Raw genomic sequence first — 26,437 nt, 5'->3', positions numbered from 1 at the left:
ATGGTGTAAGGGTGAGGGGGTAATTTGTCCAGAGGTGGGGGGGGGGGGGTAAAATGATGTAAGAGTTGGGCTGCCAAGTGGGGTAAATTGGTTTAAGAGTGAGGGGGTAATTTGTCCATAGAGGGTAAAATGATGTAAGAGTTGGGCTGCCAAGGGGAGTAAAATTTTGTAAGATTGAGGGGGTAGTTTGTTCAGAGGGGGTAAAATGATGTAAGAGTCGGGCTGCCAAGGGGGGTAAAATGGTGCAAGAGTGAGGGTGTAATTTGTCCAGAGGTTGTAAAATGATGTAAGAGTTGGGCTGCCAAGGGGGGTAAAATGGTGTAAGAGTGAGGGGGTAATTTGTCCATAGAGGGTAAAATGATGTAAAAGTTGGGCTGCCATGGGGTAAAATGGTGTAAGAGTGAGGGGGTAATTTGTTCAGTGGGGGTAAAATGATGTAAGAGTCGGGCTGCCAAGGGGGGTAAAATGGTGTAAGGGTGAGGGGGTAATTTGTCCAGAGGGGGGGGGGTAAAATGATGTAAGAGTTGGGCTGCCAAGGGGGGGTAAAATGGTGTAAGATTGAGGGGGTAATTTGTCCATAGAGGAAAAAATGATGTAAGAGTTGGGCTGCCAAGGGGGGTAAAATGGTGTAAGATTGAGGGGGTAGTTTGTTCAGAGGGGGTAAAATGATATAATAGTCGGGCTGCCAAGGGGGGTAAAATGGTGTAAGAGTGAGGGGTTAATTTGTCCAGAGGTTGTAAAATGATGTAAGAGTTGGGCTGCCAAGGGGGGTAAAATGGTGTAAGAGTGAGGGGGTAATTTGTCCATAGAGGGGGTAAAATGATGTAAGAGCTGGGCTGCCTAGGGGGGTAAAATGGTGTAAGATTGAGGGGGTAGTTTGTTCAGAGGGGGTAAAATGATATAATAGTCGGGCTGCCAAGGGGGGTAAAATGGTGTAAGAGTGAGGGGTTAATTTGTCCAGAGGTTGTAAAATGATGTAAGAGTTGGGCTGCCATGGGGTAAAATGGTATAAGAGTGAGGGGGTAATTTGTTCAGAGGGGGTAAAATGATGTAAGAGCTGGGCTGCCTAGGGGGGTAAAATGGTGTAAGAGTGAGGGGGTAATTTGTCCATAGAGGGTAAAATGATGTAAGAGTTGGGCTGCCATGGGGTAAAATGGTGTAAGATTGAGGGGGTAGTTTGTTCAGAGGGGGTAAAATGATATAATAGTCGGGCTGCCAAGGGGGGTAACATGGTGTAAGAGTGAGGGGTTAATTTGTCCAGAGGTTGTAAAATGATGTAAGAGTTGGGCTGCCAAGGGGGGTAAAATGGTGTTAGAGTGAGGGGGTAATTTGTCCATAGAGGGTAAAATGATGTAAGAGTTGGGCTGCCATGGGGTAAAATGGTGTAAGAGTGAGGGAGTAATTTGTTCAGAGGGGGTAAAATGATGTAAGAGCTGGGCTGCCAAGGGGGGTAAAATGGTGTAAGAGTGAAGGGGTAATTTGTCCATAGAGGTTAAAATGATGTAAGAGTTGGGCTGCCAAGGGGGGTAAAACTGTGTAAGATTGAGGGGGTAGTTTGTTCAGAGGGGGTAAAATGATGTAAGAGTCGGGTTGCCAAGGGGGGTAAAATGGTGTAAGAGTGAGAGTGTAATTTGTTCAGAGGGGGTAGAGTGATGTAAGAGTTTGGCTGCCAAGGGGGATAAAATGTTGTAAGAGTGAGGGGGTAATTTGTCCAGAGGGGGTAAAATATTGTAAGAGTTGGGCTGCCAAGGGGGTTAAAATGTTGTAAGAGTGAGGGGGTAATTTGTTCAGAGGGGGTAAAATGATGTAATAGTTGGGCTGCCTAGGGGGATAAAATGGTGTAAGATTGAGGGGGTAATTTGTTCAGAGGGGTAAAATGATGTAAGAGTTGGGCTGCAAGGGGGGTAAAATGGTGTAAAAATGAGGGGGTAATTTGTTTTGTGGGTTAAAACGATGTAGGAGTGAGGGGTAATTTGTTGAGATGGGGCAATTCTAACAAGATATATATATATATATATATATATATATATATATATATATATTTATATGTATATATATATATATATATATATATATACCGTCAAGAGTTGGACAAGCTTTGATGGTCTGAAGGATAAGGCGACGAGGTACAGAGGTTGTGGGTTCAGGACTGGCAGTCTTCAGGTATGGGGGCTAACACAATGTAAGATTGAGGGGGTAAAATGATGTAAGAGTTGGGCTGCCAGGGGGGGTAAAATGATGTAAGAGTTGGGCTGTCAGGGGGGGCGGGGTAAAATGATGTAAGAGTAAGAGTGGGGCTGCAATAGGAGGTTTTTTTAGGAAATTGCAGCTCAAAACTCTTACATCTTTTTGGGCTGCATTGAGCTTCCAAGGGGGGTAAAATGGTGTAAGAATGAGGGGGTAAAAGACAAATTAACCCCCCATTCTTACAGTTTTTTGGTCTGCCAAGGGGGATAAAATGTTGTAAGAGTGAGGGGGTAATTTGTCCAGAGGGGGTAAAATATTGTAAGAGTTGGGCTGCCAAGGGGGTTAAAATGTTGTAAGAGTGAGGGGGTAATTTGTTCAGAGGGGGTAAAATGATGTAATAGTTGGGCTGCCTAGGGGGATAAAATGGTGTAAGATTGAGGGGGTAATTTGTTCAGAGGGGTAAAATGATGTAAGAGTTGGGCTGCAAGGGGGGTAAAATGGTGTAAAAATGAGGGGGTAATTTGTTTTGTGGGTTAAAACGATGTAGGAGTGAGGGGTAATTTGTTGAGATGGGGCAATTCTAACAAGATATATATATATATATATATATATATATATATATATATATTTTATATGTATATATATATATATATATATATACCGTCAAGAGTTGGACAAGCTTTGATGGTCTGAAGGATAAGGCGACGAGGTACAGAGGTTGTGGGTTCAGGACTGGCAGTCTTCAGGTATGGGGGCTAACACAATGTAAGATTGAGGGGGTAAAATGATGTAAGAGTTGGGCTGCCAGGGGGGGTAAAATGATGTAAGAGTTGGGCTGTCAGGGGGGGGGGGGGGGGTAAAATGATGTAAGAGTAAGAGTGGGGCTGCAATAGGAGGTTTTTTTAGGAAATTGCAGCTCAAAACTCTTACATCTTTTTGGGCTGCATTGAGCTTCCAAGGGGGGTAAAATGGTGTAAGAATGAGGGGGTAAAAGACAAATTAACCCCCCATTCTTACAGTTTTTTGGTCTGCCAAGGGGGGTAAAATGATGTAAGAGAGGGGCTGCAATGGGAAGATTTTTTAGAAAAATGCAGCTCAAAACTCTTACATCTTTTTGGGCTGCATTGGGCTTCCAAGTGGGGTAAAATGCGGTAAGAGTGAGGGGTAAAAGACAAATTAACCCCCCACTCTTACAGCATTTTTGGTCTGCCAAGGGGGTTAAAATGGTGTAAGAGTGAGGGGGTAAAATACAAATTACCCCGAACTCTTACATCGTTTTACCCCCCTTGGAAGTCCAATGCAGCCCAAAAAGACGTAAGGGTTTTTATCTGCATTTTCCTAAAAAAATCCTCACATTGCAGCCCCACTCTTACATCATTTTGTGCGACAAAATTCAGCCCGGGTCCGTTCCTGCTGCAGACCTTAAGTACAAAATCGGGTGAAAAAGGCAATTATCGGTAAGCCAACCGTTTCAGTATTACTTACTTATGATGTAAGAGTCGGGCTGCCAAGGGGGGTAAAATGGTGTAAGGGTGAGGGGGTGATTTGTCCAGAGGGGGGGGGGGGTAAAAAGATGTAAGAGTTGGGCTGCCAAGGGGGGTAAAATGGTGTAAGATTGAGGGGGTAATTTGTCCATAGAGGGTAAAATGATGTAAGAGTTGGGCTGCCAAGGGGGGTAAAATGGTGTAAGATTGAGGGGTTAGTTTGTTCAGAGGGGGTAAAATGATATAAGAGTCGGGCTGCCAAGGGGGGTAAAATGGTGTAAGAGTGAGGGGTTAATTTGTCCAGAGGTTGTAAAATGATGTAAGAGTTGGGCTGCCAAGGGGGGTAAAATGGTGTAAGAGTGAGGGGGTAATTTGTCCATAGAGGGTAAAATGATGTAAGAGTTGGGCTGCCATGGGGTAAAATGGTGTAAGATTGAGGGGGTAGTTTGTTAAGAGGGGGTAAAATGATATAAGAGTCGGGCTGCCAAGGGGGGTAAAATGGTGTAAGAGTGAGGGGTTAATTTGTCCAGAGGTTGTAAAATGATGTAAGAGTTGGGCTGCCAAGGGGGGTAAAATGGTGTAAGAGTGAGGGGGTAATTTGTCCATAGAGGGTAAAATGATGTAAGAGTTGGGCTGCCATGGGGTAAAATGGTGTAAGATTGAGGGGGTAGTTTGTTAAGAGGGGGTAAAATGATATAAGAGTCGGGCTGCCAAGGGGGGTAAAATGGTGTAAGAGTGAGGGGTTAATTTGTCCAGAGGTTGTAAAATGATGTAAGAGTTGGGCTGCCAAGGGGGGTAAAATGGTGTAAGAGTGAGGGGGTAATTTGTCCATAGAGGGTAAAATGATGTAAGAGTTGGGCTGCCATGGGGTAAAATTGTGTAAGAGTGAGGGGGTAATTTGTTCAGAGGGGGTAAAATGATGTAAGAGCTGGGCTGCCAAGGGGGGTAAAATGGTGTAAGAGTGAGGGGGAATTTGTCCATAGAGGTTAAAATGATGTAAGAGTTGGGCTGCCAAGGGGGGTAAAATTGTGTAAGATTGAGGGGGTAGTTTGTTCAGAGGGGGTAAAATGATGTAAGAGTCGGATTGCCAAGGGGGGTAAAATGGTGTAAGAGTGAGGGTGTAATTTGTTCAGAGGGGGTAAAGTGATGTAAGAGTTGGTCTGCCAAGGGGGGTAAAATGGTGTAAGAGTGAGGGGGTAATTTGCCCATAGAGGGTAAAATGTTGTAAGAGTTGGGCTGCCAAGGGGCTAAAATGGTGTAAGAGTGAGAGTGTAATTTGTTCAGAGGGGGTAGAGTGATGTAAGAGTTGGGCTGCCAAGGGGGGTAAAATGTTGCAAGAGTGAGGGGGTAATTTGTCCAGAGGGGGTAAAATATTGTAGGAGTTGGGCTGCCAAGGGGGTTAAAATGTTGTAAGAGTGAGGGGGTAATTTGTTCAGAGGGGGTAAAATGATGTAATAGTTGGGCTGCCTAGGGGGATAAAATGGTGTAAGATTGAGGGGGTAATTTGTTCAGAGGGGTAAAATGATGTAAGAGTTGGGCTGCAAGGGGGGTAAAATGGTGTAAAAATGAGGGGGTGATTTGTTTTGTGGGGGTAAAACGATGTAGGAGTGAGGGGTAATTTGTTGAGATGGGGCAATTCTAACAAGATATATATATATATATATATATATATATTTATATGTATATATATATATATATATATATATATATATATATATATATATACCGTCAAGAGTTGGACAAGCTTTGATGGTCTGAAGGATAAGGCGACGAGGTACAGAGGTTGTGGGTTCAGGACTGGCAGTCTTCAGGTATGGGGGCTAACACAATGTAAGATTGAGGGGGTAATTTGTTCAGAGGGGTAAAATGATGTAAGAGTTGGGCTGCAAGGGGGGTAAAATGGTGTAAAAATGAGGGGGTAATTTGTTTTGTGGGGGTAAAACGATGTAGGAGTGAGGGGTAATTTGTTGAGATGGGGCAATTCTAACAAGATATATATATATATATATATATATATATATATATATATATATATATATTTATATGTATATATATATATATATATATATATATATATATACCGTCAAGAGTTGGACAAGCTTTGATGGTCTGAAGGATAAGGCGACGAGGTACAGAGGTTGTGGGTTCAGGACTGGCAGTCTTCAGGTATGGGGGCTAACACAATGTAAGATTGAGGGGGTAAAATGATGTAAGAGTTGGGCTGCCAGGGGGGGTAAAATGATGTAAGAGTTGGGCTGTCAGGGGGGGGGGTAAAATGATGTAAGAGTAAGAGTGGGGCTGCAATAGGAGGTTTTTTTAGGAAATTGCAGCTCAAAACTCTTACATCTTTTTGGGCTGCATTGAGCTTCCAAGGGGGGTAAAATGGTGTAAGAATGAGGGGGTAAAAGACAAATTAACCCCCCACTCTTACAGCTTTTTTGGTCTGCCAAGGGGGGTAAAATGATGTAAGAGAGGGGCTGCAATGGGAAGATTTTTTAGGAAAATGCAGCTCAAAACTCTTACATCTTTTTGGGCTGCATTGGGCTTCCAAGTGGGGTAAAATGGTGTAAGAGTGAGGGGTAAAAGACAAATTAACCCCCCACTCTTACAGCATTTTTGGTCTGCCAAGGGGGTTAAAATGGTGTAAGAGTGAGGGGGTAAAATACAAATTACCCCGAACTCTTACATCGTTTTACCCCCCTTGGAAGTCCAATGCAGCCCAAAAAGACGTAAGGGTTTTTATCTGCATTTTCCTAAAAAAATCCTCCCATTGCAGCCCCACTCTTACATCATTTTGTGCGATAAAATTCAGCCCGGGTCCGTTCCTGCTGCAGACCTTAAGTACAAAATCGGGTGAAAAAGGCAATTATCGGTAAGCCAACCGTTTCAGTATTACTTACAGCACAACTTGTGAAAGAGGACACAAATTGTGGAAACTTAACTGTTAGGGACATATTATGAACATTCGTTTTCTATGAGTTGCAATTTCGCATGAGGGATCAGAAATTTGATCTTTGGCTTTTTCAATTTGATTTTTGAATCTCATTAATAAACAGAGGACAGGGAAGATAGTTCTATAAAAAAATTATTTTCGAAATTGATATTTCTTTTTTATTTTGATAAAAAAGATGATATCACTTTTTTTTTATTTTGATAAAAAAGATGTAAAATTGATATCACTTTTACTTATTTCACTTTTATTTTCCACGGTTTTTATTGTAGACATTACCGTTTACCACCTTTTCTAATGCTGAAATGCGTTATTCAGGAAAAAGATTGAAAGACGGACAAACAAAAACCTTAGTTGCTTTATTTTCCCTCCGCTATCTTATTAGTTAGCAGATATCAGTCCCTTTTCCCTTTTAATTCTTTGATCACGGTTTTTTTTATCGGAGAGACCCCAGGTACCCATTATTAAGAACTATTTTTTATTTTTTTCAATATATATTTTTTCTATATTTTTGCACTTTGTCTTGGAACATGTGAATGACATTGCAACTATCACGAAAATGAAATTATTGTGACTTAAAAGGACCAAAATTTAATGCAGCATCACTATTTGAATACAATTGTCAACAACTGCCAAAAATCATAGCACCAACTTGAGGCAAGCCAACGTTGAATTATATGTTGTGAAGAATTATTTCTCACACTCTTTTTAGACTTAGCAAAGGCTTTCAACTCAATATCTATAGATGTTTTTATGAACAAAATAAAAAGGTATGGAATTGGAGAAAATGCATGAATCTTATTAAACTCTTTCCTTTGTGATAGAAAACAGTGTGTAAAAAATGGGATAGCAAAATCAGATTGGGTTGTCATAAATCACGGTGTTCCTCAGGGAACTGTCTTAGGGCCTCTAATTTTTATACTTTATGTCAACGATTTCAGTGAAGCTGTATCAACGAATTGTGATGTATTACAGTTTGCCGATGATACAGCAATTCTATGTCATGCAAAGAATGAAGCAAATTTGCAGCTAATAGCTGAAGATACATTAAACAAGACAGATCAATATATGAAACAAAACAGGTTAACTTTGAATGAGAAAAAAACGGAGTTAATGGTGTTCAGGAATGAAAAATTGCCGATCATTGAAACTGTCGATTTCAAGGGACACCGATTGGAAGCATCTGAAAAATGTAGATATTTAGGTGTAATAATTGATAGGGAACTGACATACCAAAATCAACTAAATAAGGTTATCAGTAAAATGGCTTCAGCAATCAGATCATTATATTTGGTTCGTTATCAGGTACCGCTAAAAACAAGATTAAATCTTTTCAAATCACTAGTTTTGTCTCATTTAGATTTTAGCGCAATTTTTTTTTCAAAATTTACCATCTTACTCTATTGACAGAATTAACAAACAGATAAACTGGGGAATAAAAGTTTGCTTTATGAAAACCAAATACGATACTGCCAGAGATCTACTTCTGGAGACTAAAATTCTTCCAGCAGAGCTCCAAATAACACGGGTGTCTTTAAATAGGTTTTTCAATATTCTCCAACAAACAAGAAATCGCTCTAATAAACATTTCAGATTTTTAGAAAACGTGCCTATTATTGTAAACAAACGAACCCATAACCTTTTCTTAGAACAAAAATGTAAGTCAAAATGGAGTAATGGTTCAATTGTTCGTAACTTTATTCGAAAATGGAACACACTTCCAATTACAATTAGAAAAAAAACGTTGAAGACCAAATTTAAACAAAATTTACAGCGGAAATGCTTAAACGACACGAAAGAGTTCCAATAGACAGAAGGGTTGATATTTTTTATTAAATTATTTTACGAAAACCGAACCTTAGTTTGTTATAAATTAGAACAAAATAATGTTTGATTAATAAATTCCTAACATGTAACATTAACCAAGTGGTTAGTTTAATTTACATGTTTGCAGATTTAAAAAAAAAGATAGATTTTGGATTCTCAACACTTAAGTTTTCAGATGCGATTTTGTAACTTGATACACGCTTGAAAATTATTTAGCTTTCACATAAATTTTCCACTCTATAATAGGTTGTTCAAAACCACATTTTGTTACCAACTGTTTGCTGAAGTCTGTGAAGAGATTGATCTTGTCAATGACTGCCATGGCAACTTCACATCCTGTGGCATTCGGTTCAAGAGTCAGGTCCACCTGCGCAGCAACAAATCCCAAGGGCAGAACCAACATCAGCTGAAAAAGCTCAGTTTAGATACATATCTCATCAAACACTTTGGAAAACCAAACAAAAACCGACTTGTAATTTGCGTCGCACAGTATGCCTCCTGATTTATTATCCAGGATCACAAATTATCTCTAATGGAAACAATTTGAAATCAACAATGGAGAAAATGAATTGGAGACAATTTTTTTAAAATAATTTAGGAGCATTTTGTAAGACATCTTTACCACCTTAGAAAAATTACAGATCAGTATGTTGTGATATGTCCCGAAAGATTTCAAAGGCAGGGGAATTTTTTGAAACTAAATTTTTGTTTAAAATAAGATAAGGAAGCAGGCGCCAAATAAGAGATCGTGTGTTTTAAAAAGTTTGTTTATTTCATATATTAAAAGTTCTTTTTCCCCCGATTCTTTTTAAAAAAGCAGTACACAAAGCAGAAAATTTTGAGGGAAAAAATTGGCTAGGTAAGCGGATTGTTTTTTGAAGGAAAGCGGATTTGGGAAGTATCAATATTAAGTTCTTTTTGGCTTAAGGTATATTGTCATTCGGCATGTACTTAAATTAAATCACTTGCGGCCAGATGATTCAATTAAGAAATTGGCCGAAGAAGTAAAACTCGAAAACTTTCAATCTTAATGAAATTTGAGGCTTAGATTAGTAGGTAACATTACTATTACCGGTAATGATACCAGAAAGGAAAAGAGTAGAAGTTAAACCACAAATACTGAACCAAAAAAGCAGTAGACAATTCACAAACTGCGATAATATTTCAATAATTTCGTATTTTTCAAGACTGCTGAGAAATCGGTTGGATTATTTGAAATGAAAATAACGCCTTAGGACTTTGCCGTAATAAAAAAGTAACAAGACTCTAGTTGCACTTTTGTTGCAGACATACGTTTGGTAAAATTGGGTTTGAATGACTCTTAATTGATCGGTCATCCAGATCAGGTTACCCAGAATCTTGGCAATCATATATCATAAATTTTTTTTCTGTTCTTAAATTGGCCAAAACAAACAAATGAACAAATGACAAGTTACAAAGAGTAAACATTGACATAAAAACATTTGCATTTAATAAACCATCTTAGTAACCATACTAGGTCATATATGTTTTTTTTTGGAAGCTTAGCAATCATACAAATTTTATAATCAGTTTTTTAATTCGCTTAAATTAAACCAAATAAACAAGTATGAGCACATGTTAAGCAAGAAACCAAAAGTGGAGGCAACTACTATTGCACAAATGGAGCCATCTTCGTAAACAAACAAAGTCATATATGGTTTTCACCAAAAACTCACGATTATGTCTGAAAAACCTTGAAAACGAGATTCAGTTTTGTTTTCGGGAGTGCATTTTGTCCCTCAACAATTTCTACGGTATCGATAATACCACACACTGTGGAAAATCTAAAATTGTGTTTGTTAGAAATACAACACCCATACAAAATCCCCAGAGCCTATAAAGCCTGAATCAATCAGAAATATAGATGCTTTGGTCGAGAGATGCCAAGAATTGGGTAGAAGAGCCAAGTTATTAGTCAAAGATTATCTGAGACTTCTTTTCTGGTGATTGTTTTTAAACTGGTTTATCTCGGACTCTTTTTTGAGCTTGTTTTTAATTTCCGATTATCTGAAGCCCATTTTGAACAATCTTTTGAAACCCAGGTTCTGGATTGTCTAGGTGCTCTCGCTTGCCTGAATTGTATAATAGCAAAACCTCAATTCGACCCTTTCAGTGGGTCTCAAGCGTCTCGGAATGGGATCGAGTAGCTTTTTGCTAATCATGCATAGGCCATAAATGCTTCTTTGTTATTATACATGGATATTTTTCTGTGGTTTTCTCCAACCATACAAAGACAATGAATGGTTTTTTTAAATCATACAAGGTCAATAAAAGATTCTTAGTAACATAGGGAGGCCATATATGAATCATTGTGATTATAGAAAGATCATATATTACTATTAGTAATCATTAATTGATCATGCTAAGAAGTTTTTGTATGATTAACAGGAAAGTTCAACCCAAGTATTTGATCATAATTGTTCCGACCCCACTTGTCGGGGAAGAACTATATACTCAAATGTTTTTTTTTGTTCAGAGAATTTTGGCCGATCGATATATTCATCGCAGACAAATGTGAGTGGTATATTTAAAAACTGGTCCAGCGTAAAATTCAAAATTTATAAGATTTTTTGTTTTGCGTTTTTTCTTCGAAAAGTTATCGAGGTAATGATATCACTCACACTTCTCTGCGGTTAATATATCGATCGGTCAAAATTCTCTGACGAAAAAACCCATTTGAGTATTAGTTCCTCCCCCCGACAAGTGGGGTCGGAACAATTACGATCAAATACTTGGGTTGAATTTTCCTGGTAATCATACAAAAACTTCTTAGCATGATCAATTAATGATTACTGAAAATAATATATGATCTACATCCATACAAAATCCCCAGAGCCTATGAAGCCTGAATCAATCAGAAATATAAAAGCTTTGGTCGAGAGATGCCAAGAGTTGGATAGAAGAGCCAAATTATTAGTCAATGATTATCTGAGACTTCTTTTCTTGTGATTGTTTTTAAACTGGCTTATCTGGGACTCTTTTTTGAGCTGGTTTTTAATTTCAGATTATCTGAAACCCATTTTAAACAATCTTTTGAAACCCAGGCTCCGGATTGTCTAGGTGCTCTCGCTTGCCTGAATGGTATAATAGCAAAACCTCAATTCGACCCTTTCAGTGGGTCTCAAGCGTCTCGGAATGGGATCGAGTAGCTTTTGCTAAACATGCATAGGCCATAAATGCTTCTTTGTTATTATACATGGATATTTTTCTGTGGTTTTCTCCAACCATACAAAGACAATGAATGGTTTTTTAAATCATACAGGGTCAATAAAAGATTCTTAGTAACATAGGGAGACCATATATGAATCATAGTGATTATAGAATGATCATATATTACTCTTAGTAATCATTAATTGCTCATGCTAAGAAGTTTTTTTATGATTACCAGGAAAGTTCAACCCAAGTATTTGATCATAATTGTTTCGACCCCACTTGTCGGGGGAGGAACTATAGATTCAAATGGGTTTTTTTGTTCAGAGAATTTTGGCCGATCCATATATTCATCGCAGAGAAATGTGAGTGGTATCATTAAAAAGCTGGTCCAGCGTGGAATTCAAAATTAAATAGATTTTTTGATTTTTCGTTTTTTTTTGAAAAGTTATCGAGGTAATGATATCACTCACACTTCTCTGCGATGAATATATCGATCGGCCAAAATTCTCTGAACAAAAAAACCCACTTGAGTATTTAGTTCCTCCCCACGACAAGTGATATCGGAACAATTGCGATCAAATACTTGGGTTGAACTTTCCTGGTAATCATACAAAGACTTCTTAGCATCATCAATTCATGATTACTAAGTAATATATGATCTACACCCATACAAAATCCCCAGAGCCTATGAGGACTGAATCAATCAGAAATATAAAAGCTTTGGACGAGAGATGCCAAGAGTTGGATAGAAGAGCCAAAATATTAGTCAATGATTATCTGAGACTTCTTTTCTGGTGATTGTATTTAAACTGGCTTATCTGGGACTTTTTTTTGAGCTGGTTTTTAAATTCAGATTATCTGAAACCCATTTTAAACAATCTTTTGAAACCCAGGTTCCGGATTGTCTAGGTGCTCTCGCTTGCCCGAATGGTATAATAGCAAAACCTCAATTCGACCCTTTCAGTGGGTCTCAAGCGTCTCGGAATGGGATCGAGTAGCTTTTGCTAATCATGCATAGGCCATAAATGCTTCTTTGTTTATATACATAGATATTTTTCTCTGGTTTTATCCAACCATACAAAGACAATGAATGGTTTTTTAAATCATACAAATTGAAAAAAAGATTCTTAGTAACATAGGGAGACCACATATGAATCATAGTGATTATAGAAAGATCATATATTACTCTTAGTAATCATTAATTGCTCATGCTAAGAAGTTTTTGTATGATTACCAGGAAAGTTCAACCCAAGTATTTGATCATAATTGTTTCGACCCCACTTGTCGGGGGGAGGAACTATAGATTCAAATGGGTTTTTTTTGTTCAGAGAATTTTGGCCGATCGATATATTCATCGCAGACAAATGTGAGTGGTATATTTAAAAACTGGTCCAGCGTAAAATTCAAAATTTAAAAGATTTTTTGATTTTTCGTTTTTTTTTGAAAAGTTATCGAGGGAATGATATCACTCACACTTCTCTGCGATGAATATATCGATCGGCCAAAATTCTCTGAACAAAAAAACCCACTTGAGTATTTAGTTCCTCCCCACGACAAGTGATATCGGAACAATTACGATCGAATACTTGGGTTGAACTTTCCTGGTAATCATACAAAGACTTCTTAGCATCATCAATTAATGATTACTAAGAATAATATATGATCTACACCCATACAAAATCCCCAGAGCCTATGAGGACTGAATCAATTACAAATATAAAAGCTTTGGACGAGAGATGCCAAGAGTTGGGTAGAAGAGCCAAATTATTAGTCAAAGATTATCTGAGACTTCTTTTCTGGTGATTGTTTTTAAACTGGCTTATCTGGGACTTTTTTTTGAGCTGGTTTTTAAATTTCAGATTATCTGAAACCCATTTAAACAATCTTTTGAAACCCAGGTTCCGGATTGTCTAGGTGCTCTCGCTTGCCCGAATGGTATAATAGCAAAACCTGAATTCGACCCTTTCAGTGGGTCTCAAGCGTCTCGGAATGGGATCGAGTAGCTTTTGCTAATCATGCATAGGCCATAAATGCTTCTTTGTTATTATACATAGATATTTTTCTCTGGTTTTATCCAACCATACAAAGACAATGAATGGTTTTTTAAATCATACAAATTGAAAAAAAGATTCTTAGTAACATAGGGAGACCACATATGAATCATAGTGATTATAGAAAGATCATATATTTTTCTTAGCAATCATTTTTTGATCATGCTAAGAAGTTTTTGTATGATTACCAGGAAAGTTCAACCCAAGTATTTGATCATAATTGTTTCGACCCCACTTGTCGGGGGGAGGAACTATAGATTCAAATGGGTTTTTTTTGTTCAGAGAATTTTGGCCGATCCATATGTTCATCGCAGAGAAATGTGAGTGGTATCATTAAAAAACTGGTCCAGCGTGGAATTCAAAATTAAATAGATTTTTTGATTTTTCGTTTTTTTTTGAAAAGTTATCGAGGGAATGATATCACTCACACTTCTCTGCGATGAATATATCGATCGGCCAAAATTCTCTGAACAAAAAAACCCACTTGAGTATTTAGTTCCTCCCCACGACAAGTGATATCGGAACAATTACGATCGAATACTTGGGTTGAACTTTCCTGGTAATCATACAAAGACTTCTTAGCATCATCAATTAATGATTACTAAGAATAATATATGATCTACACCCATACAAAATCCCCAGAGCCTATGAGGACTGAATCAATCACAAATATAAAAGCTTGGGACGAGAGATGCCAAGAGTTGGGTAGAAGAGTCAAATTATTAGTCAAAGATTATCTGAGACTTCTTTTCTGGTGATTGTTTTTAAACTGGCTTATCTGGGACTTTTTTTTGAGCTGGTTTTTAAATTTCAGATTATCTGAAACCCATTTAAACAATCTTTTGAAACCCAGGTTCCGGATTGTCTAGGTGCTCTCGCTTGCCCGAATGGTATAATAGCAAAACCTGAATTCGACCCTTTCAGTGGGTCTCAAGCGTCTCGGAATGGGATCGAGTAGCTTTTGCTAATCATGCATAGGCCATAAATGCTTCTTTGTTATTATACATAGATATTTTTCTCTGGTTTTATCCAACCATACAAAGACAATGAATGGTTTTTTAAATCATACAAATTGAAAAAAAGATTCTTAGTAACATAGGGAGACCACATATGAATCATAGTGATTATAGAAAGATCATATATTTTTCTTAGCAATCATTTTTTGATCATGCTAAGAAGTTTTTGTATGATTACCAGGAAAGTTCAACCCAAGTATTTGATCATAATTGTTTCGACCCCACTTGTCGGGGGGAGGAACTATAGATTCAAATGGGTTTTTTTTGTTCAGAGAATTTTGGCCGATCCATATATTCATCGCAGAGAAATGTGAGTGGTATCATTAAAAAACTGGTCCAGCGTGGAATTCAAAATTAAATAGATTTTTTGATTTTTCGTTTTTTTTTGAAAAGTTATCGAGGGAATGATATCACTCACACTTCTCTGCGATGAATATATCGATCGGCCAAAATTCTCTGAACAAAAAAACCCACTTGAGTATTTAGTTCCTCCCCACGACAAGTGATATCGGAACAATTACGATCGAATACTCGGGTTGAACTTTCCTGGTAATCATACAAAGACTTCTTAGCATCATCAATTAATGATTACTAAGAATAATATATGATCTACACCCATACCAAAATCCCCAGAGCCTATGAGGACTGAATCAATCACAAATATAAAAGCTTTGGACGAGAGATGCCAAGAGTTGGGTAGAAGAGCCAAATTATTAGTCAAAGATTATCTGAGACTTCTTTTCTGGTGATTGTTTTTAAACTGGCTTATCTGGGACTTTTTTTTGAGCTGGTTTTTAAATTTCAGATTATCTGAAACCCATTTAAACAATCTTTTGAAACCCAGGTTCCGGATTGTCTAGGTGCTCTCGCTTGCCCGAATGGTATAATAGCAAAACCTGAATTCGACCCTTTCAGTGGGTCTCAAGCGTCTCGGAATGGGATCGAGTAGCTTTTGCTAATCATGCATAGGCCATAAATGCTTCTTTGTTATTATACATAGATATTTTTCTCTGGTTTTATCCAACCATACAAAGACAATGAATGGTTTTTTAAATCATACAAATTGAAAAAAAGATTCTTAGTAACATAGGGAGACCACATATGAATCATAGTGATTATAGAAAGATCATATATTTTTCTTAGCAATCATTTTTTGATCATGCTAAGAAGTTTTTGTATGATTACCAGGAAAGTTCAACCCAAGTATTTGATCATAATTGTTTCGACCCCACTTGTCGGGGGGAGGAACTATAGATTCAAATGGTTTTTTTTTGTTCAGAGAATTTTGGCCGATCGATATATTCATCGCAGAGAAATGTGAGTGGTATCATTAAAAAGCTGGTCCAGCGTAGAATTCAAAATTAAAAAGATTTTTTTTTATTTTCGTTTTTTTTTTCGAAAAGTTATCGAGGTAATGATATCACTCACACTTCTCTGCGATGAATATATCGACCGGCCAAATTTCTCTGAACAAAAGAATACATTTGAGTATTTAGTTCCTGCCCCCGACAAGTGGGGTCGGAACAATTACGATCAATTACTTGGGTTGAACATTCCTGGTAATCATCCAAAAACTTCTTAGCATGATCAATTAATGATTACTAAGAATAATATATGATCTACACCCATACAAAATCCCCCGAGCCTATGAAGCCTGAATCAATCAGAAATATAGAAGCTTTGGTCGAGAGATGTCGAGAGTTGGGTAGAAGAGCCAAATTATTAGTCAAAGATTATCTGAGACTTCTTTTCTGGTGATTGTTTTTAAACTGGCTTATCTGGGACTCTTTTTGGAGCTGGTTTTTAATGTCAGATTATCTGAAACCCCTTTTAAACAATCTTTGAGACCCAGGTTCCGGAATGTCTAGGTGCTCTCGCTTGCCTGAATGGTATAATAGCAAAACCTCAATTCGACCCTTTCAGTGGGTCTCAAGCGTCTCGGAATGGGATCGAGTAGCTTTTGCTAATGATGCATAGGCCAGAAATGCTTCTTTGTTATTATACATGGATATTTTTCTGTGGTTTTCTCCAACCATACAAAGACAATGAATGGTTTCTTAAATCATACAGGGTCAATAAAAGATTCTTAGTAACATAGGGAGACCATATATGAATCATAGTGATTATAGAATGATCATATATTACTCTTAGTAATCATTAATTGCTCATGCTAAGAAGTTTTTGTATGATTACCAGGAAAGTTCAACCCAAGTATTTGATCATAATTGTTTCGACCCCACTTGTCGGGGGAGGAACTATAGATTCAAATGGGTTTTTTTGTTCAGAGAATTTTGGCCGATCCATATATTGATCGCAGAGAAATGTGAGTGGTATCATTAAAAAGCTGGTCCAGCGTGGAATTCAAAATTAAATAGATTTTTTGATTTTTCGTTTTTTTTTTGAAAAGTTATCGAGGTAATGATATCACTCACACTTCTCTGCGATGAATATATCGACCGGCCAAATTCAAAATTAAAGAGATTTTTTTGATTTTCGTTTTTTTTTTCGAAAAGTTATCGAGGATTGAATTTACGTGTGAACACGGGATATTTGTTCACTTTTAGTGTAATTTTTCTTCAAATTAAGATATTTTCTATATATTTCTAAATTAAATTTCATGAACAAAGGAATAAATTTTGTGTTCCTAGTAGACTAAAGGCGATAAAAAAGACTATTTTTTTTCATTGGGAAGTTCAACATCAAATAAAAAGTCGAGTTTTATTTGAGAGCTCATTTTTTATAAAAATTTTCTACTTTTTCTTGCTTTTTTAAGTCACCTAGAGACAAGTCACTTTTCATATCGATATTCCGTCAATGACAAACCTCCTTTTTTGTCAAATGAATCCCATTTTTTTTTTGTTTCGACATTTTTTTAAATGAAATTTTAAATTTTTTTTGAGGTTTTACTATTTTTTGGAGTCTTATGGCATGGAGTCATTGACTAACACTAATAAATATTACATATTGAGCATTAAGTGAACGTATCTAGTGCGTTGAGTGGACAGCTAATGGCTGTTAAGCCTCCAAAAGAAGTTTTTGAATTTTTTTGAATATTAACCAATCATAAATTTATCATCGTGAACTGTAAGTCAGTCTCATTGATGACAGCATCCTCCTCTTTCCTACTGCAACCAAATTGAATTTGGTTAGCGGTTTTATATTCTATCTTTTGGTTATATGACTTCAATGACACAAGATTTCAAAATTTTTAAATTTTTTTTTGGATAATTCCGTATTATTGGTTACTTTTGAAATCTTATCACATTATCCTAATATTGATAACTCCTATTGGCTTAAAGAAAACATTTATTGGGTCACAGATCAAATTTTCAGAGAAAAGCTTATGCTCTAAAGGGCTTCGACATTTTCATCTCGCACTTTTCTACTGAATTTTTGGTTTTTGCCTGATTTTGTTGTTGTTTTCATAGTCATAAGACTTGTTGTGATGTCTTATTGACCAATGATGCATAACAGACATCCCTCTACTCCCTTCCGTGCATATTTGAGCGTGTTTATTGACTTCCGTTGAAAACTATTGAATTTGATGGCTGTTAAAAATTTAAAATAATTCTTCAAAATTTTTTTTTTGAACAATAACCAATCCTAAAGATTTTTCGCGAACTGTTAGTCAGTCTCTGTTCTGACCAAACCACTTGTGTTGTACTGCAACTAATATTAATTTGGTTAACAGTTTTATTTTCTAACTATTGGTTATATGTCTTCAATGACACAACAAATTTTTTTAAAATTTGGATATTTTCGTATTGTTGGCTACTTTTGAACTCATATCACATTATTCAAATATTATACACATTATAGATATTATTCTAAGTCCATTGGCTTACAGAAGACATTCAGTGGATCACTGATAAAGCTTTCAGGAGAAAGTTAATGGTTAAAATAGCTCCGACATTTTCTCGCAATTTTCTTATGAATTTTTGTTTTTGCCTGTTTTTATTGTTGTTTTCATAGCCATAAGACTTATTTTGATGTCTTATTAATTATCTATGCAATACAAACATCTATTTTCTCCCATATGGTTATTTTTGAGCGTGGTTATTGACTGCGTTGAACGCTTTTGAGTTTAATGGCTGTTAAGTCTTTAAAAACATTTTTTAAAATTTTTTTTTGAACATTAACCAATCCTTAACTTCTTTTCGTAAACTGTTAGCCAGTCCCAGTACTGACACGATTCTTTCATTTTATACTGCAGCCAAAATTAATTTGGTTTGGCGTTTTATCTTCTACCTATTAGTGTTAAAACTTCGATGCAACGAATTTTCATAATTTTATCGGGTACTTTTTCTTATTCTTGGATACTTTTGAATTATTATCTCATCTCGTTATCCCATAACTGATATCTCCTATTGGTTTAGGGATTAAGTTAAACGGGTCATAGATAAAGTTTTCAGAAAAGAGCTTATGATTTAATCTGCTTCGACACTGTCTTCTGGCACTTTTTTATAGCGTTTTTGGTTTTTGCCTGCCTTAGTTGTTGTTTTCATCATCAATGTTTTGTTGTAAAATCTAATTGATGAAATATGAATGGTGAAGAAACTTTTTCTCCCATCAAGGTATAGTTTAGCGTTTTTACTGGCTTCCGTTGAAAGCTAATGAATATAATCTCGTTGATAGTACGAGTTTTCTCAAAAATTTCGTTGTTCTAATGAATAACGATGAATAATGAATACTTTCGTTGTTCATATTTGATTTTTCGAAGTGATATTGATAAAAAAAGAAGAATCCCATTATCGTTAGAAACTAATTGAACATATAAAAGTTTTTTGTGAAAACATCTTTCTTTAATGCCTTGGACACTTTTCTCGCTCAATTTTTTTCTTGATTTTGTTGTTTTTGATTGTTTCTGTTCTTTAGGTAGCCGTTAATTGCTGACAACTCTCTTACGCTTGTAACTGAGGTTTGAATGAATAATGTTACTCGAATCAGTCAGTTTATAGCGGATGGTATTAATGTTTACTATATTACATTTCCAAATACTTTCAAACTTTTCAGTTTTTGTTGCTCTTTTCGTCAAAGTGTCACTTATTTTCATCAAGGATAGGTACCATCCAATTTCTTGTATTTCAAAAAAAAACATATGTACTGATATTATTTGTCGCTGATGCTTTGTTTGTGGGACAATCTGCGTTTTTCTAAACGTTTTTTTAGTGGTCAATTTTTGTGTTTCTTTTTCTCTTCTTTCAGAACAATCGCGTAATAAGGGATCCCAATGGTTATAAAATGTGGCCCAAACAAAATAATTTAATGTATCGGTATAAATCCTTGAGCTGAATTAGTAGAAAAAAAAGAATTGAATTAAAAATACTTAATAATCAGATAACAGCTATTGATTTTATTGGTAGCAATAGTTTGTGTTTTCGCAAATCGTTTGTAATTTTTTAAAGTTTTTTTCCTTCGTTTCTATGGCTTAGTCAAGCCTAGAACAGGTCCTTTTGGTATTGTAATGACTTTTAGTAATTCATCAAGGATTAATTAGTTGAAAGCTAATGATTTTTTGATTAAGTTTTGAGTTTCGCCTCATTGTTCGTTCTCTTTGTTAGTTGTTACATAGTCTCATTAGGAAAACTTTCCATCTGCTGTATATTTAGGACAAAGTATATTTGAGTAGATAAGCTTTTATCTGACTGCATTTTGACGTTGTTACTATGTGCTCTAAATTTCTTGATATAGATTTACATATTCAGTTTTTGCCGTGAAAATTTAGTTTTTGCTAATTTTGTTGTTTGTTTTTTTTTTGTATGGTAGTCTCTTTAATGTCAAATCTTGTTGGCGCTGTAATGAGGCATGGCATTATGTAATTCAATGAGTAGATAGGTTGTGTAACGATTGTTTTAAACTCAAACATCTATTTTTGTTTCTCTTCATTTAGTTGACAATTAAGTCAAAAATGTGGATGAGCTCGGGTTGGAACATCATGTGCGAACGCACATTAACGAGCCTCCTTGTATTGTTATAATTTCATGAGTTATTTTTTTGCCGCATCGAGGCTTAGGATGACTCTTTTTCTCGTCAAAATTTATATTGGAGATGATGCAGTTAAATAAAACGTTCTTCCATGTTACTTCAAGCACAATTGAATTGAAAATTTTATTCATACTGTGAAGTTGAGCTGTTTGTCATAAAATGTAAAATATTAATTGTAAATCACAAAAAATGGTTGCTACAAAAATGGCATTCCAGTCAAACACTGATGGTTAGCTTGTAAAAACGTTCAACTTTCATTCCCAAAAAAGAGTTATCTTAAAAGATCTCACAAGAGTCTTCAGTGTTCGTTTTATATCATCTGTCCGTTATAAGATGGATTGATTATAAACCAAAATCTCCTAGATTCTGCTGCGCTTCATTTGCCCAATAATAAAGGAAGTATAACGGTATGTAGATAGTCAGTGTTAACTGGATCAAACGCAATCTTATGTCAGTGTGAGGTCCAGATCAACTGTGAGAGAGTTTTGTTTTCCAGAAATCTTCTCAGTCTGTGTGTATCAATGTTAACTTCTGTTCTCAAAGACGACTTACATTAATTATACAAAACAACTGTTCGTAAGTACGCTTAGATGATAAAAGTATGTTCTTCTTTTGCACAGCAGTTTTTTTGTCAAAAAACGACATAAAATACGTAAAGAAGTGCGGGTAAAAGGATAAAACGCAATTTTGTGCTTTTGGATCTTTTCTGCTTATGGCCTCCAGCTTATTGGGTGCGCATTATTTGCACCCCCCTCCCCCAAACGCACGTGTCATATTTTAATGATTTACTCTCTGAGGACACGTGCCCTGTAACTCGTTTGAAGCTCAGCAATGCAAAGTCTCTTGTAGTCACTGAAACTAAAGAGACAAATGGGCACGTAATGAAACCTTTCAACTAACCTTATGATTATCTTGCAAAAATCTTTGAGGAATTAGACGGGTATATTGAATGAGCCCTGAAAAAAAATGGGATCAGTTCCGTTTGTGCCTCTCCCAGTACGATAAACACCCCGTTACAGAGCACGTGTTTTTACATAGTATTTCATTATGTAAAAATATAGCACGTGCGTCTGGGGGATGCAAATAATATGCACCCACTAAAGTGGGGTGGGTGCACAAAAGGAAAAGATCCAAAAAATGTTATCATGCAAGATTTGGCAAGGAAGCACTTGCAATTTTCATGCAAAATAACAGTGGTTAACACACAGGTCTTCCTTTATTAGTCCTCAATGTTGAACGAATGTGTTCACAGGAATATTTTGTAAAAGTGAACCAGCCAGAAAAATTCAAAACATATAAACACAAGTAAAAAGTTTAACGCTCGAAGTAGTTTAAGAAGAACAAAACTGATCTAGGCATTTTTTGAGCCTTAAATAATTTTTTAAAAAGAAGCATATAAACTTTCTCCGGCGGAGGAAAAGGGCTGTTAAATAAGTTAGAAAAATGAGTTTTTTAAGAATGATAGAATATAGCAATATTATTTTTCACAGATGAATTCAGTGATTTGCAGGAAAGATCTAGTTAATATATCCAGATGGTTACCAGGATTAGTGAAATGAGAACGGCTCAAAAACTGCCCGTATATATATATATATATATATATATATATATATATATATATATATATATGTAATATCAAAGCAAAAAATCAAGAAAGTAATATATATTTAGTACCATGATTTATAGTGGTGGTCATAAGTCCGGTCAACTATGTTAAACTTATGAGATGTTCGCAGAATTAATCCTTTTCTGGAGTTATCCTGGTCATATAAGCAGTTAAAAAGCTTGCTTCAAAACCTAAATTGATTTTTTTCAGTGAGCATGCTAAAATTTTACCGTTTTTCCACTCTTTAAAAACTCTTGTGTTTACTCTAGGTACAATTCGTCTTCAATAGGTGAGTGCAGGAATGTTGTCTTGACATCAAACTGGGGAATCACATAATCTTGCTTCACTGAAAACTGATGTAGAATCCCGAATGTTTCTGACGTGCATGTTGAAGCAAAACTTTCTAAATCATTCCACTTATTTGAAGCTCTGTGGCAAATATTGTCCTTTGTATCGTTCAACTTGACCACTAGGCTCATTTTCATTCTGTAAACCCATTTGCATAGAAAAACGTCGCGGTCGGCTTGTCTGTTTGTGGTTTAACTAGATTCTAGGTCTCGTTACCCTGGAGCACCTTGACTTCGTCTTTTATTGCTCCATGTCATTGATCCCAAATATAATTCCGATTGGCTTTGTGGATTGAATTGGATTCCACATAGTTCCTCAATTACAACCAAATGACTTTTGACTTCTCCATGGAGTTATGGATTTTTTTGCTCGCGTCCCTCGTCGGGGCTCAGTTCTGTCCATTTGATCTTATTAATCATCACTGGAACCATCATATTTATGGGTGACATGTCATCTGTTTCACTGCTGACATGTCATTTTTACACCTTTGGACTCCTGATTGGAAACTGTTAACGTATAGTTATCCTGATCAGCATATGATCTATGTCTTCTCTGTATTGTTTGTCGGTTAGTTTCATCTGCGCCTTGTCATTTTTTTATTGCAATAGATTTGCCCTGAATCTATTTCTCACCATCTTCCCGATGACTATCATTTGTTTGCCAGTGTTCCATATGTTGGGCGTTTCAGAAGTTAGAAGTTGTAGTTTCTCTATTTTATTACGAATTGAAGCAGGTGTACACCAGCGCTCTTTTGTCTTTAGTATGGTAACTCACAAAATTTCCAGATTATGGGTGAGTGGAGTAATTCTGCTCCCCTCATAAACGCGGTATGTCCGGAGTCAATGAGCAAGAATCTTTTCGATTCCAGCAATTTCCTTCTCTTCAAGAATCTTGTCGACTCTAGCAATGTCCTCTTGACTCGTCAGTTATCCCATTCTGTTATGGCGTCTCTGCTATGGTAGTCTTTTGCATAACGTCTTAGTCTAAACAGTATGTCTTGACTAGCTCTGGTAGATACTCGTTTGCATATTGATGTCTCAGCTTCCTGTTGTCCCTAGGAAAGAACGTCTTCAGACTGGCCAGTCATCCTTTTTACCTCAACAATTCAGAATACCCAAAATTCATGCACTTGTATGCAAACACAGTGCAGAGTGAGAACCCGGACCGCAATTAAACTCTGAAAGGTCTTGCCACGTCTTTGAATATTCTGTTTCCCTTTCTGACTGCCTGAGTCCTTGCCGCTCTTGGAAATGGAGTCCTTGTTATCTGAGCCCATTTGCAAACATCAAAAGCTCTGTTTAATTACAACACTGGTTTAGATGCGTTCCTGACCACATTCGTTTCATTCAATCGATCAAATTGTCTGAGCCACAATTTTGATGGTCCCGTCTCATTCTGTGGGGCCTCATAGCGGCGAAGAGCAATTAAAACAAATTTACCTTTTGTATTAATTTTACTCAAGTTCTCTTGTCGAGTTTCATACTGCTGTATTCTCTCTAAAAATGCATGATTACCACACAACCCGCATGCTGAGATTGGGAAGAGACTCTAAGAGTAGTCAAATAGTCAGGCAAATATAGAGCTACCTTGAGTTCACATTGGAAGTCCCCTCTGCGCGAGGGCTTGTTTGTCCTTAAACATGTTGTGTCCAACGCTTCTCATTTTGGTTTTCAGACCGCTGATTGAATGGGGACAAATTAATGTTTGTCACTGTCCGATCTATAGAACCACTATCCACAAGAATGCCTGCTGTTTTCCCGTGCTTAACGGCAGGCACCTACTCTTGTTCTATTGTGTTCATTGCTGGACCCAATTACACCGGACGAATTTGTTCCTCTTCTGTGTCTTTTGCATGGCCTCCCTATGTGATATTTCTCACTACAACGGCTGCACTATGCCGTATCCGTCTTCTTGTAGTCTTTTGCAAAGTGATCAGCAATCCCAGACATCAAATATTTACCTATCTTGGGTCCCTTCTTGAAGTCATGCTTCAGTGCTAATGCCACTGAGTTACTTTTCCCTTGTGCTTCTGTGCTGTGCTCTCATGGACGTTTTACAAACTTTTCCTAAAATATATAACGTTTTCTATTCCAAGTTGAATCTCTTTTGTATGAGGTACTTTCTTAACTCATTGGTAAACCAAGGAAAACCAAAAGCTTTGAAGAGTTACTCTGAGACTGCTTCTCCTGATTCTTATAATCTTGTGCGCAGCTCTCGTCATCTAATAAGGAAGCTGTACCAGTCCTCAGTGTCCTCTATTTGGAGTCGAGCCATCTGCGCTACCAATGTTACCAATCTCATCGTCTGCAGACACTGAAATCGGTCTCGCAAAGGCTTCAAAGCCTTTGATACGTCTTCAGTGCCACCATTACCCATACAGTCAAGTCTCATTAGCATTTGGAGTTAGCACCAGATGACACCTCACTTTGTTTCGCTTATCCTTGATTTCTGCAACTGTTTTCTGATACTCTGTCTTTCCTTTTTGGGGTTTCTCGTCTTCGTTGCTTGCCTCATAGGGAAGTAGCCTGGAATCATTAGCTTGCTCCTTTGTCTCCACTAGTGATCTGGAGAGCCCCATCGTCTGCATCATCGACTCAGAGTTTTGTGCACCAGATTGGGAAGTCTTTGGATTTTCCGGTCTAGGTAAGCCTCTTCAATTTCCGTAGGTTGATCGCTATTTTAGAGAGGAAAACAGATTTGAAGTGAACATGACTCAGCAGAAAATGATCATGACTGTCAAAAAACTAACTGGTTTTTTGCTTCAATATTTATTTTGACCTGGAAAACTGTTGGACCCATAACCTGTTGTTATAAGATCTTTCGCAGGAGGAATAAAGGCGTTTTTAATTACGCGAGGAAAAGAACTTCTCAAGAAGGAGATAATAAAAAAATGACTTTCACTAAAAACTTAAAAGAATTTCAGAGCGAAAAAGTAAGATATAAATCTAATTTCAGAAGGAGGCATAAGTCTTACCAAATACGCTTAATTTATGAGCTATTTCCAGAATTAGATTTTTCTTACGGAGTTATCCGAACCATATAAAGACATAAAATGAGGACGGGAAAGTTCAACATTGTACAATTTAGAGCTATTTCTAATTATCGATATCAGAGCGCATTAACAAGATATTGACTTTCTCAGCTACACTTAACTTGATTTATTGTAATACCTTTTTTTTTATTTCAAATCAACTTCACGTGACGTTATATGGTTTAGTTTAACTATACAAATTCTGTAAAATTATGTTTCGATCTCTTTTTTTAACAAAAAGTAAGTGTGGCTGTATTGTCTATCTAGCTATGTAGTAGCAGAATGCTATAGATTAGATCTTAGTTACAAAATAGATTTAAATTTTTTTGTTCCAGTATTAGCAATCAATTAAACCTACCATTGATGCTGTATAATGTCCCATTTTTCTAATGATGCTAAGTTTGAACATTTTCAGAGACGTAATTTGGCGCAGTTAAGCTAGCTTTGTCAAGAATGCTGTTCAACAAACAATGCTTTCAAAAGTATGTTTCTGACTTTTTGAAAGTATGAAGCTTGCTAAGCAAAAGATTTTATAATTTGAAAAACAATTGAATGTGTATTATGTATTTGATTTTTGGCTCTATCAAGAAAGCTGCAGTATTTATTCAATTGAATTAAATTTGTTTTTATCGTTTTTTTTTAAATTGCGTCATTATGTTGCGATTTAATTGAGTAATGAAGTACTCCAAAATTGGATAGACAAAATTGGCGGCATGAACAAGTTGTAAAATCTCAACATGAAGGCTCGGTAATGTGCGTTTGCAAATAAAGTTCCGAC

The 26,437-nt window shown here is 36.5% G+C and overlaps 1 protein-coding gene across 2 annotated transcripts in view; it reads right to left on the bottom strand.

The window, feature by feature from the left end:
* The window catches only part of LOC142349648 (uncharacterized), a 105,099-nt gene extending 78,881 nt beyond the window's left edge, over positions 1 to 26,218 (bottom strand). For both annotated transcript variants that reach the window (XM_075401364.1, XM_075401365.1), the window contains exons 1-2: positions 26,018 to 26,218; positions 8,724 to 8,854 (exon numbers count right to left, since the gene is read on the bottom strand). In XM_075401364.1, the coding sequence (XP_075257479.1) occupies positions 8,724 to 8,854; positions 26,018 to 26,068 (182 nt within the window). In that variant the 5' untranslated portion in view covers positions 26,069 to 26,218. The remainder of the gene's footprint in view (positions 1 to 8,723; positions 8,855 to 26,017) is intronic.
* Between the last annotated feature and the right edge of the window lie 219 nt (positions 26,219 to 26,437).

This window comes from Convolutriloba macropyga, chromosome 11 (assembly GCF_964194025.1).
Source record: "Convolutriloba macropyga chromosome 11, txConMacr16.3, whole genome shotgun sequence".
Classification (NCBI taxonomy): Eukaryota; Metazoa; Xenacoelomorpha; order Acoela; family Convolutidae; genus Convolutriloba; species Convolutriloba macropyga.
Note: the sequence above shows the minus strand (reverse complement) of the source record. Positions and strands in the feature narration are given on the sequence as shown.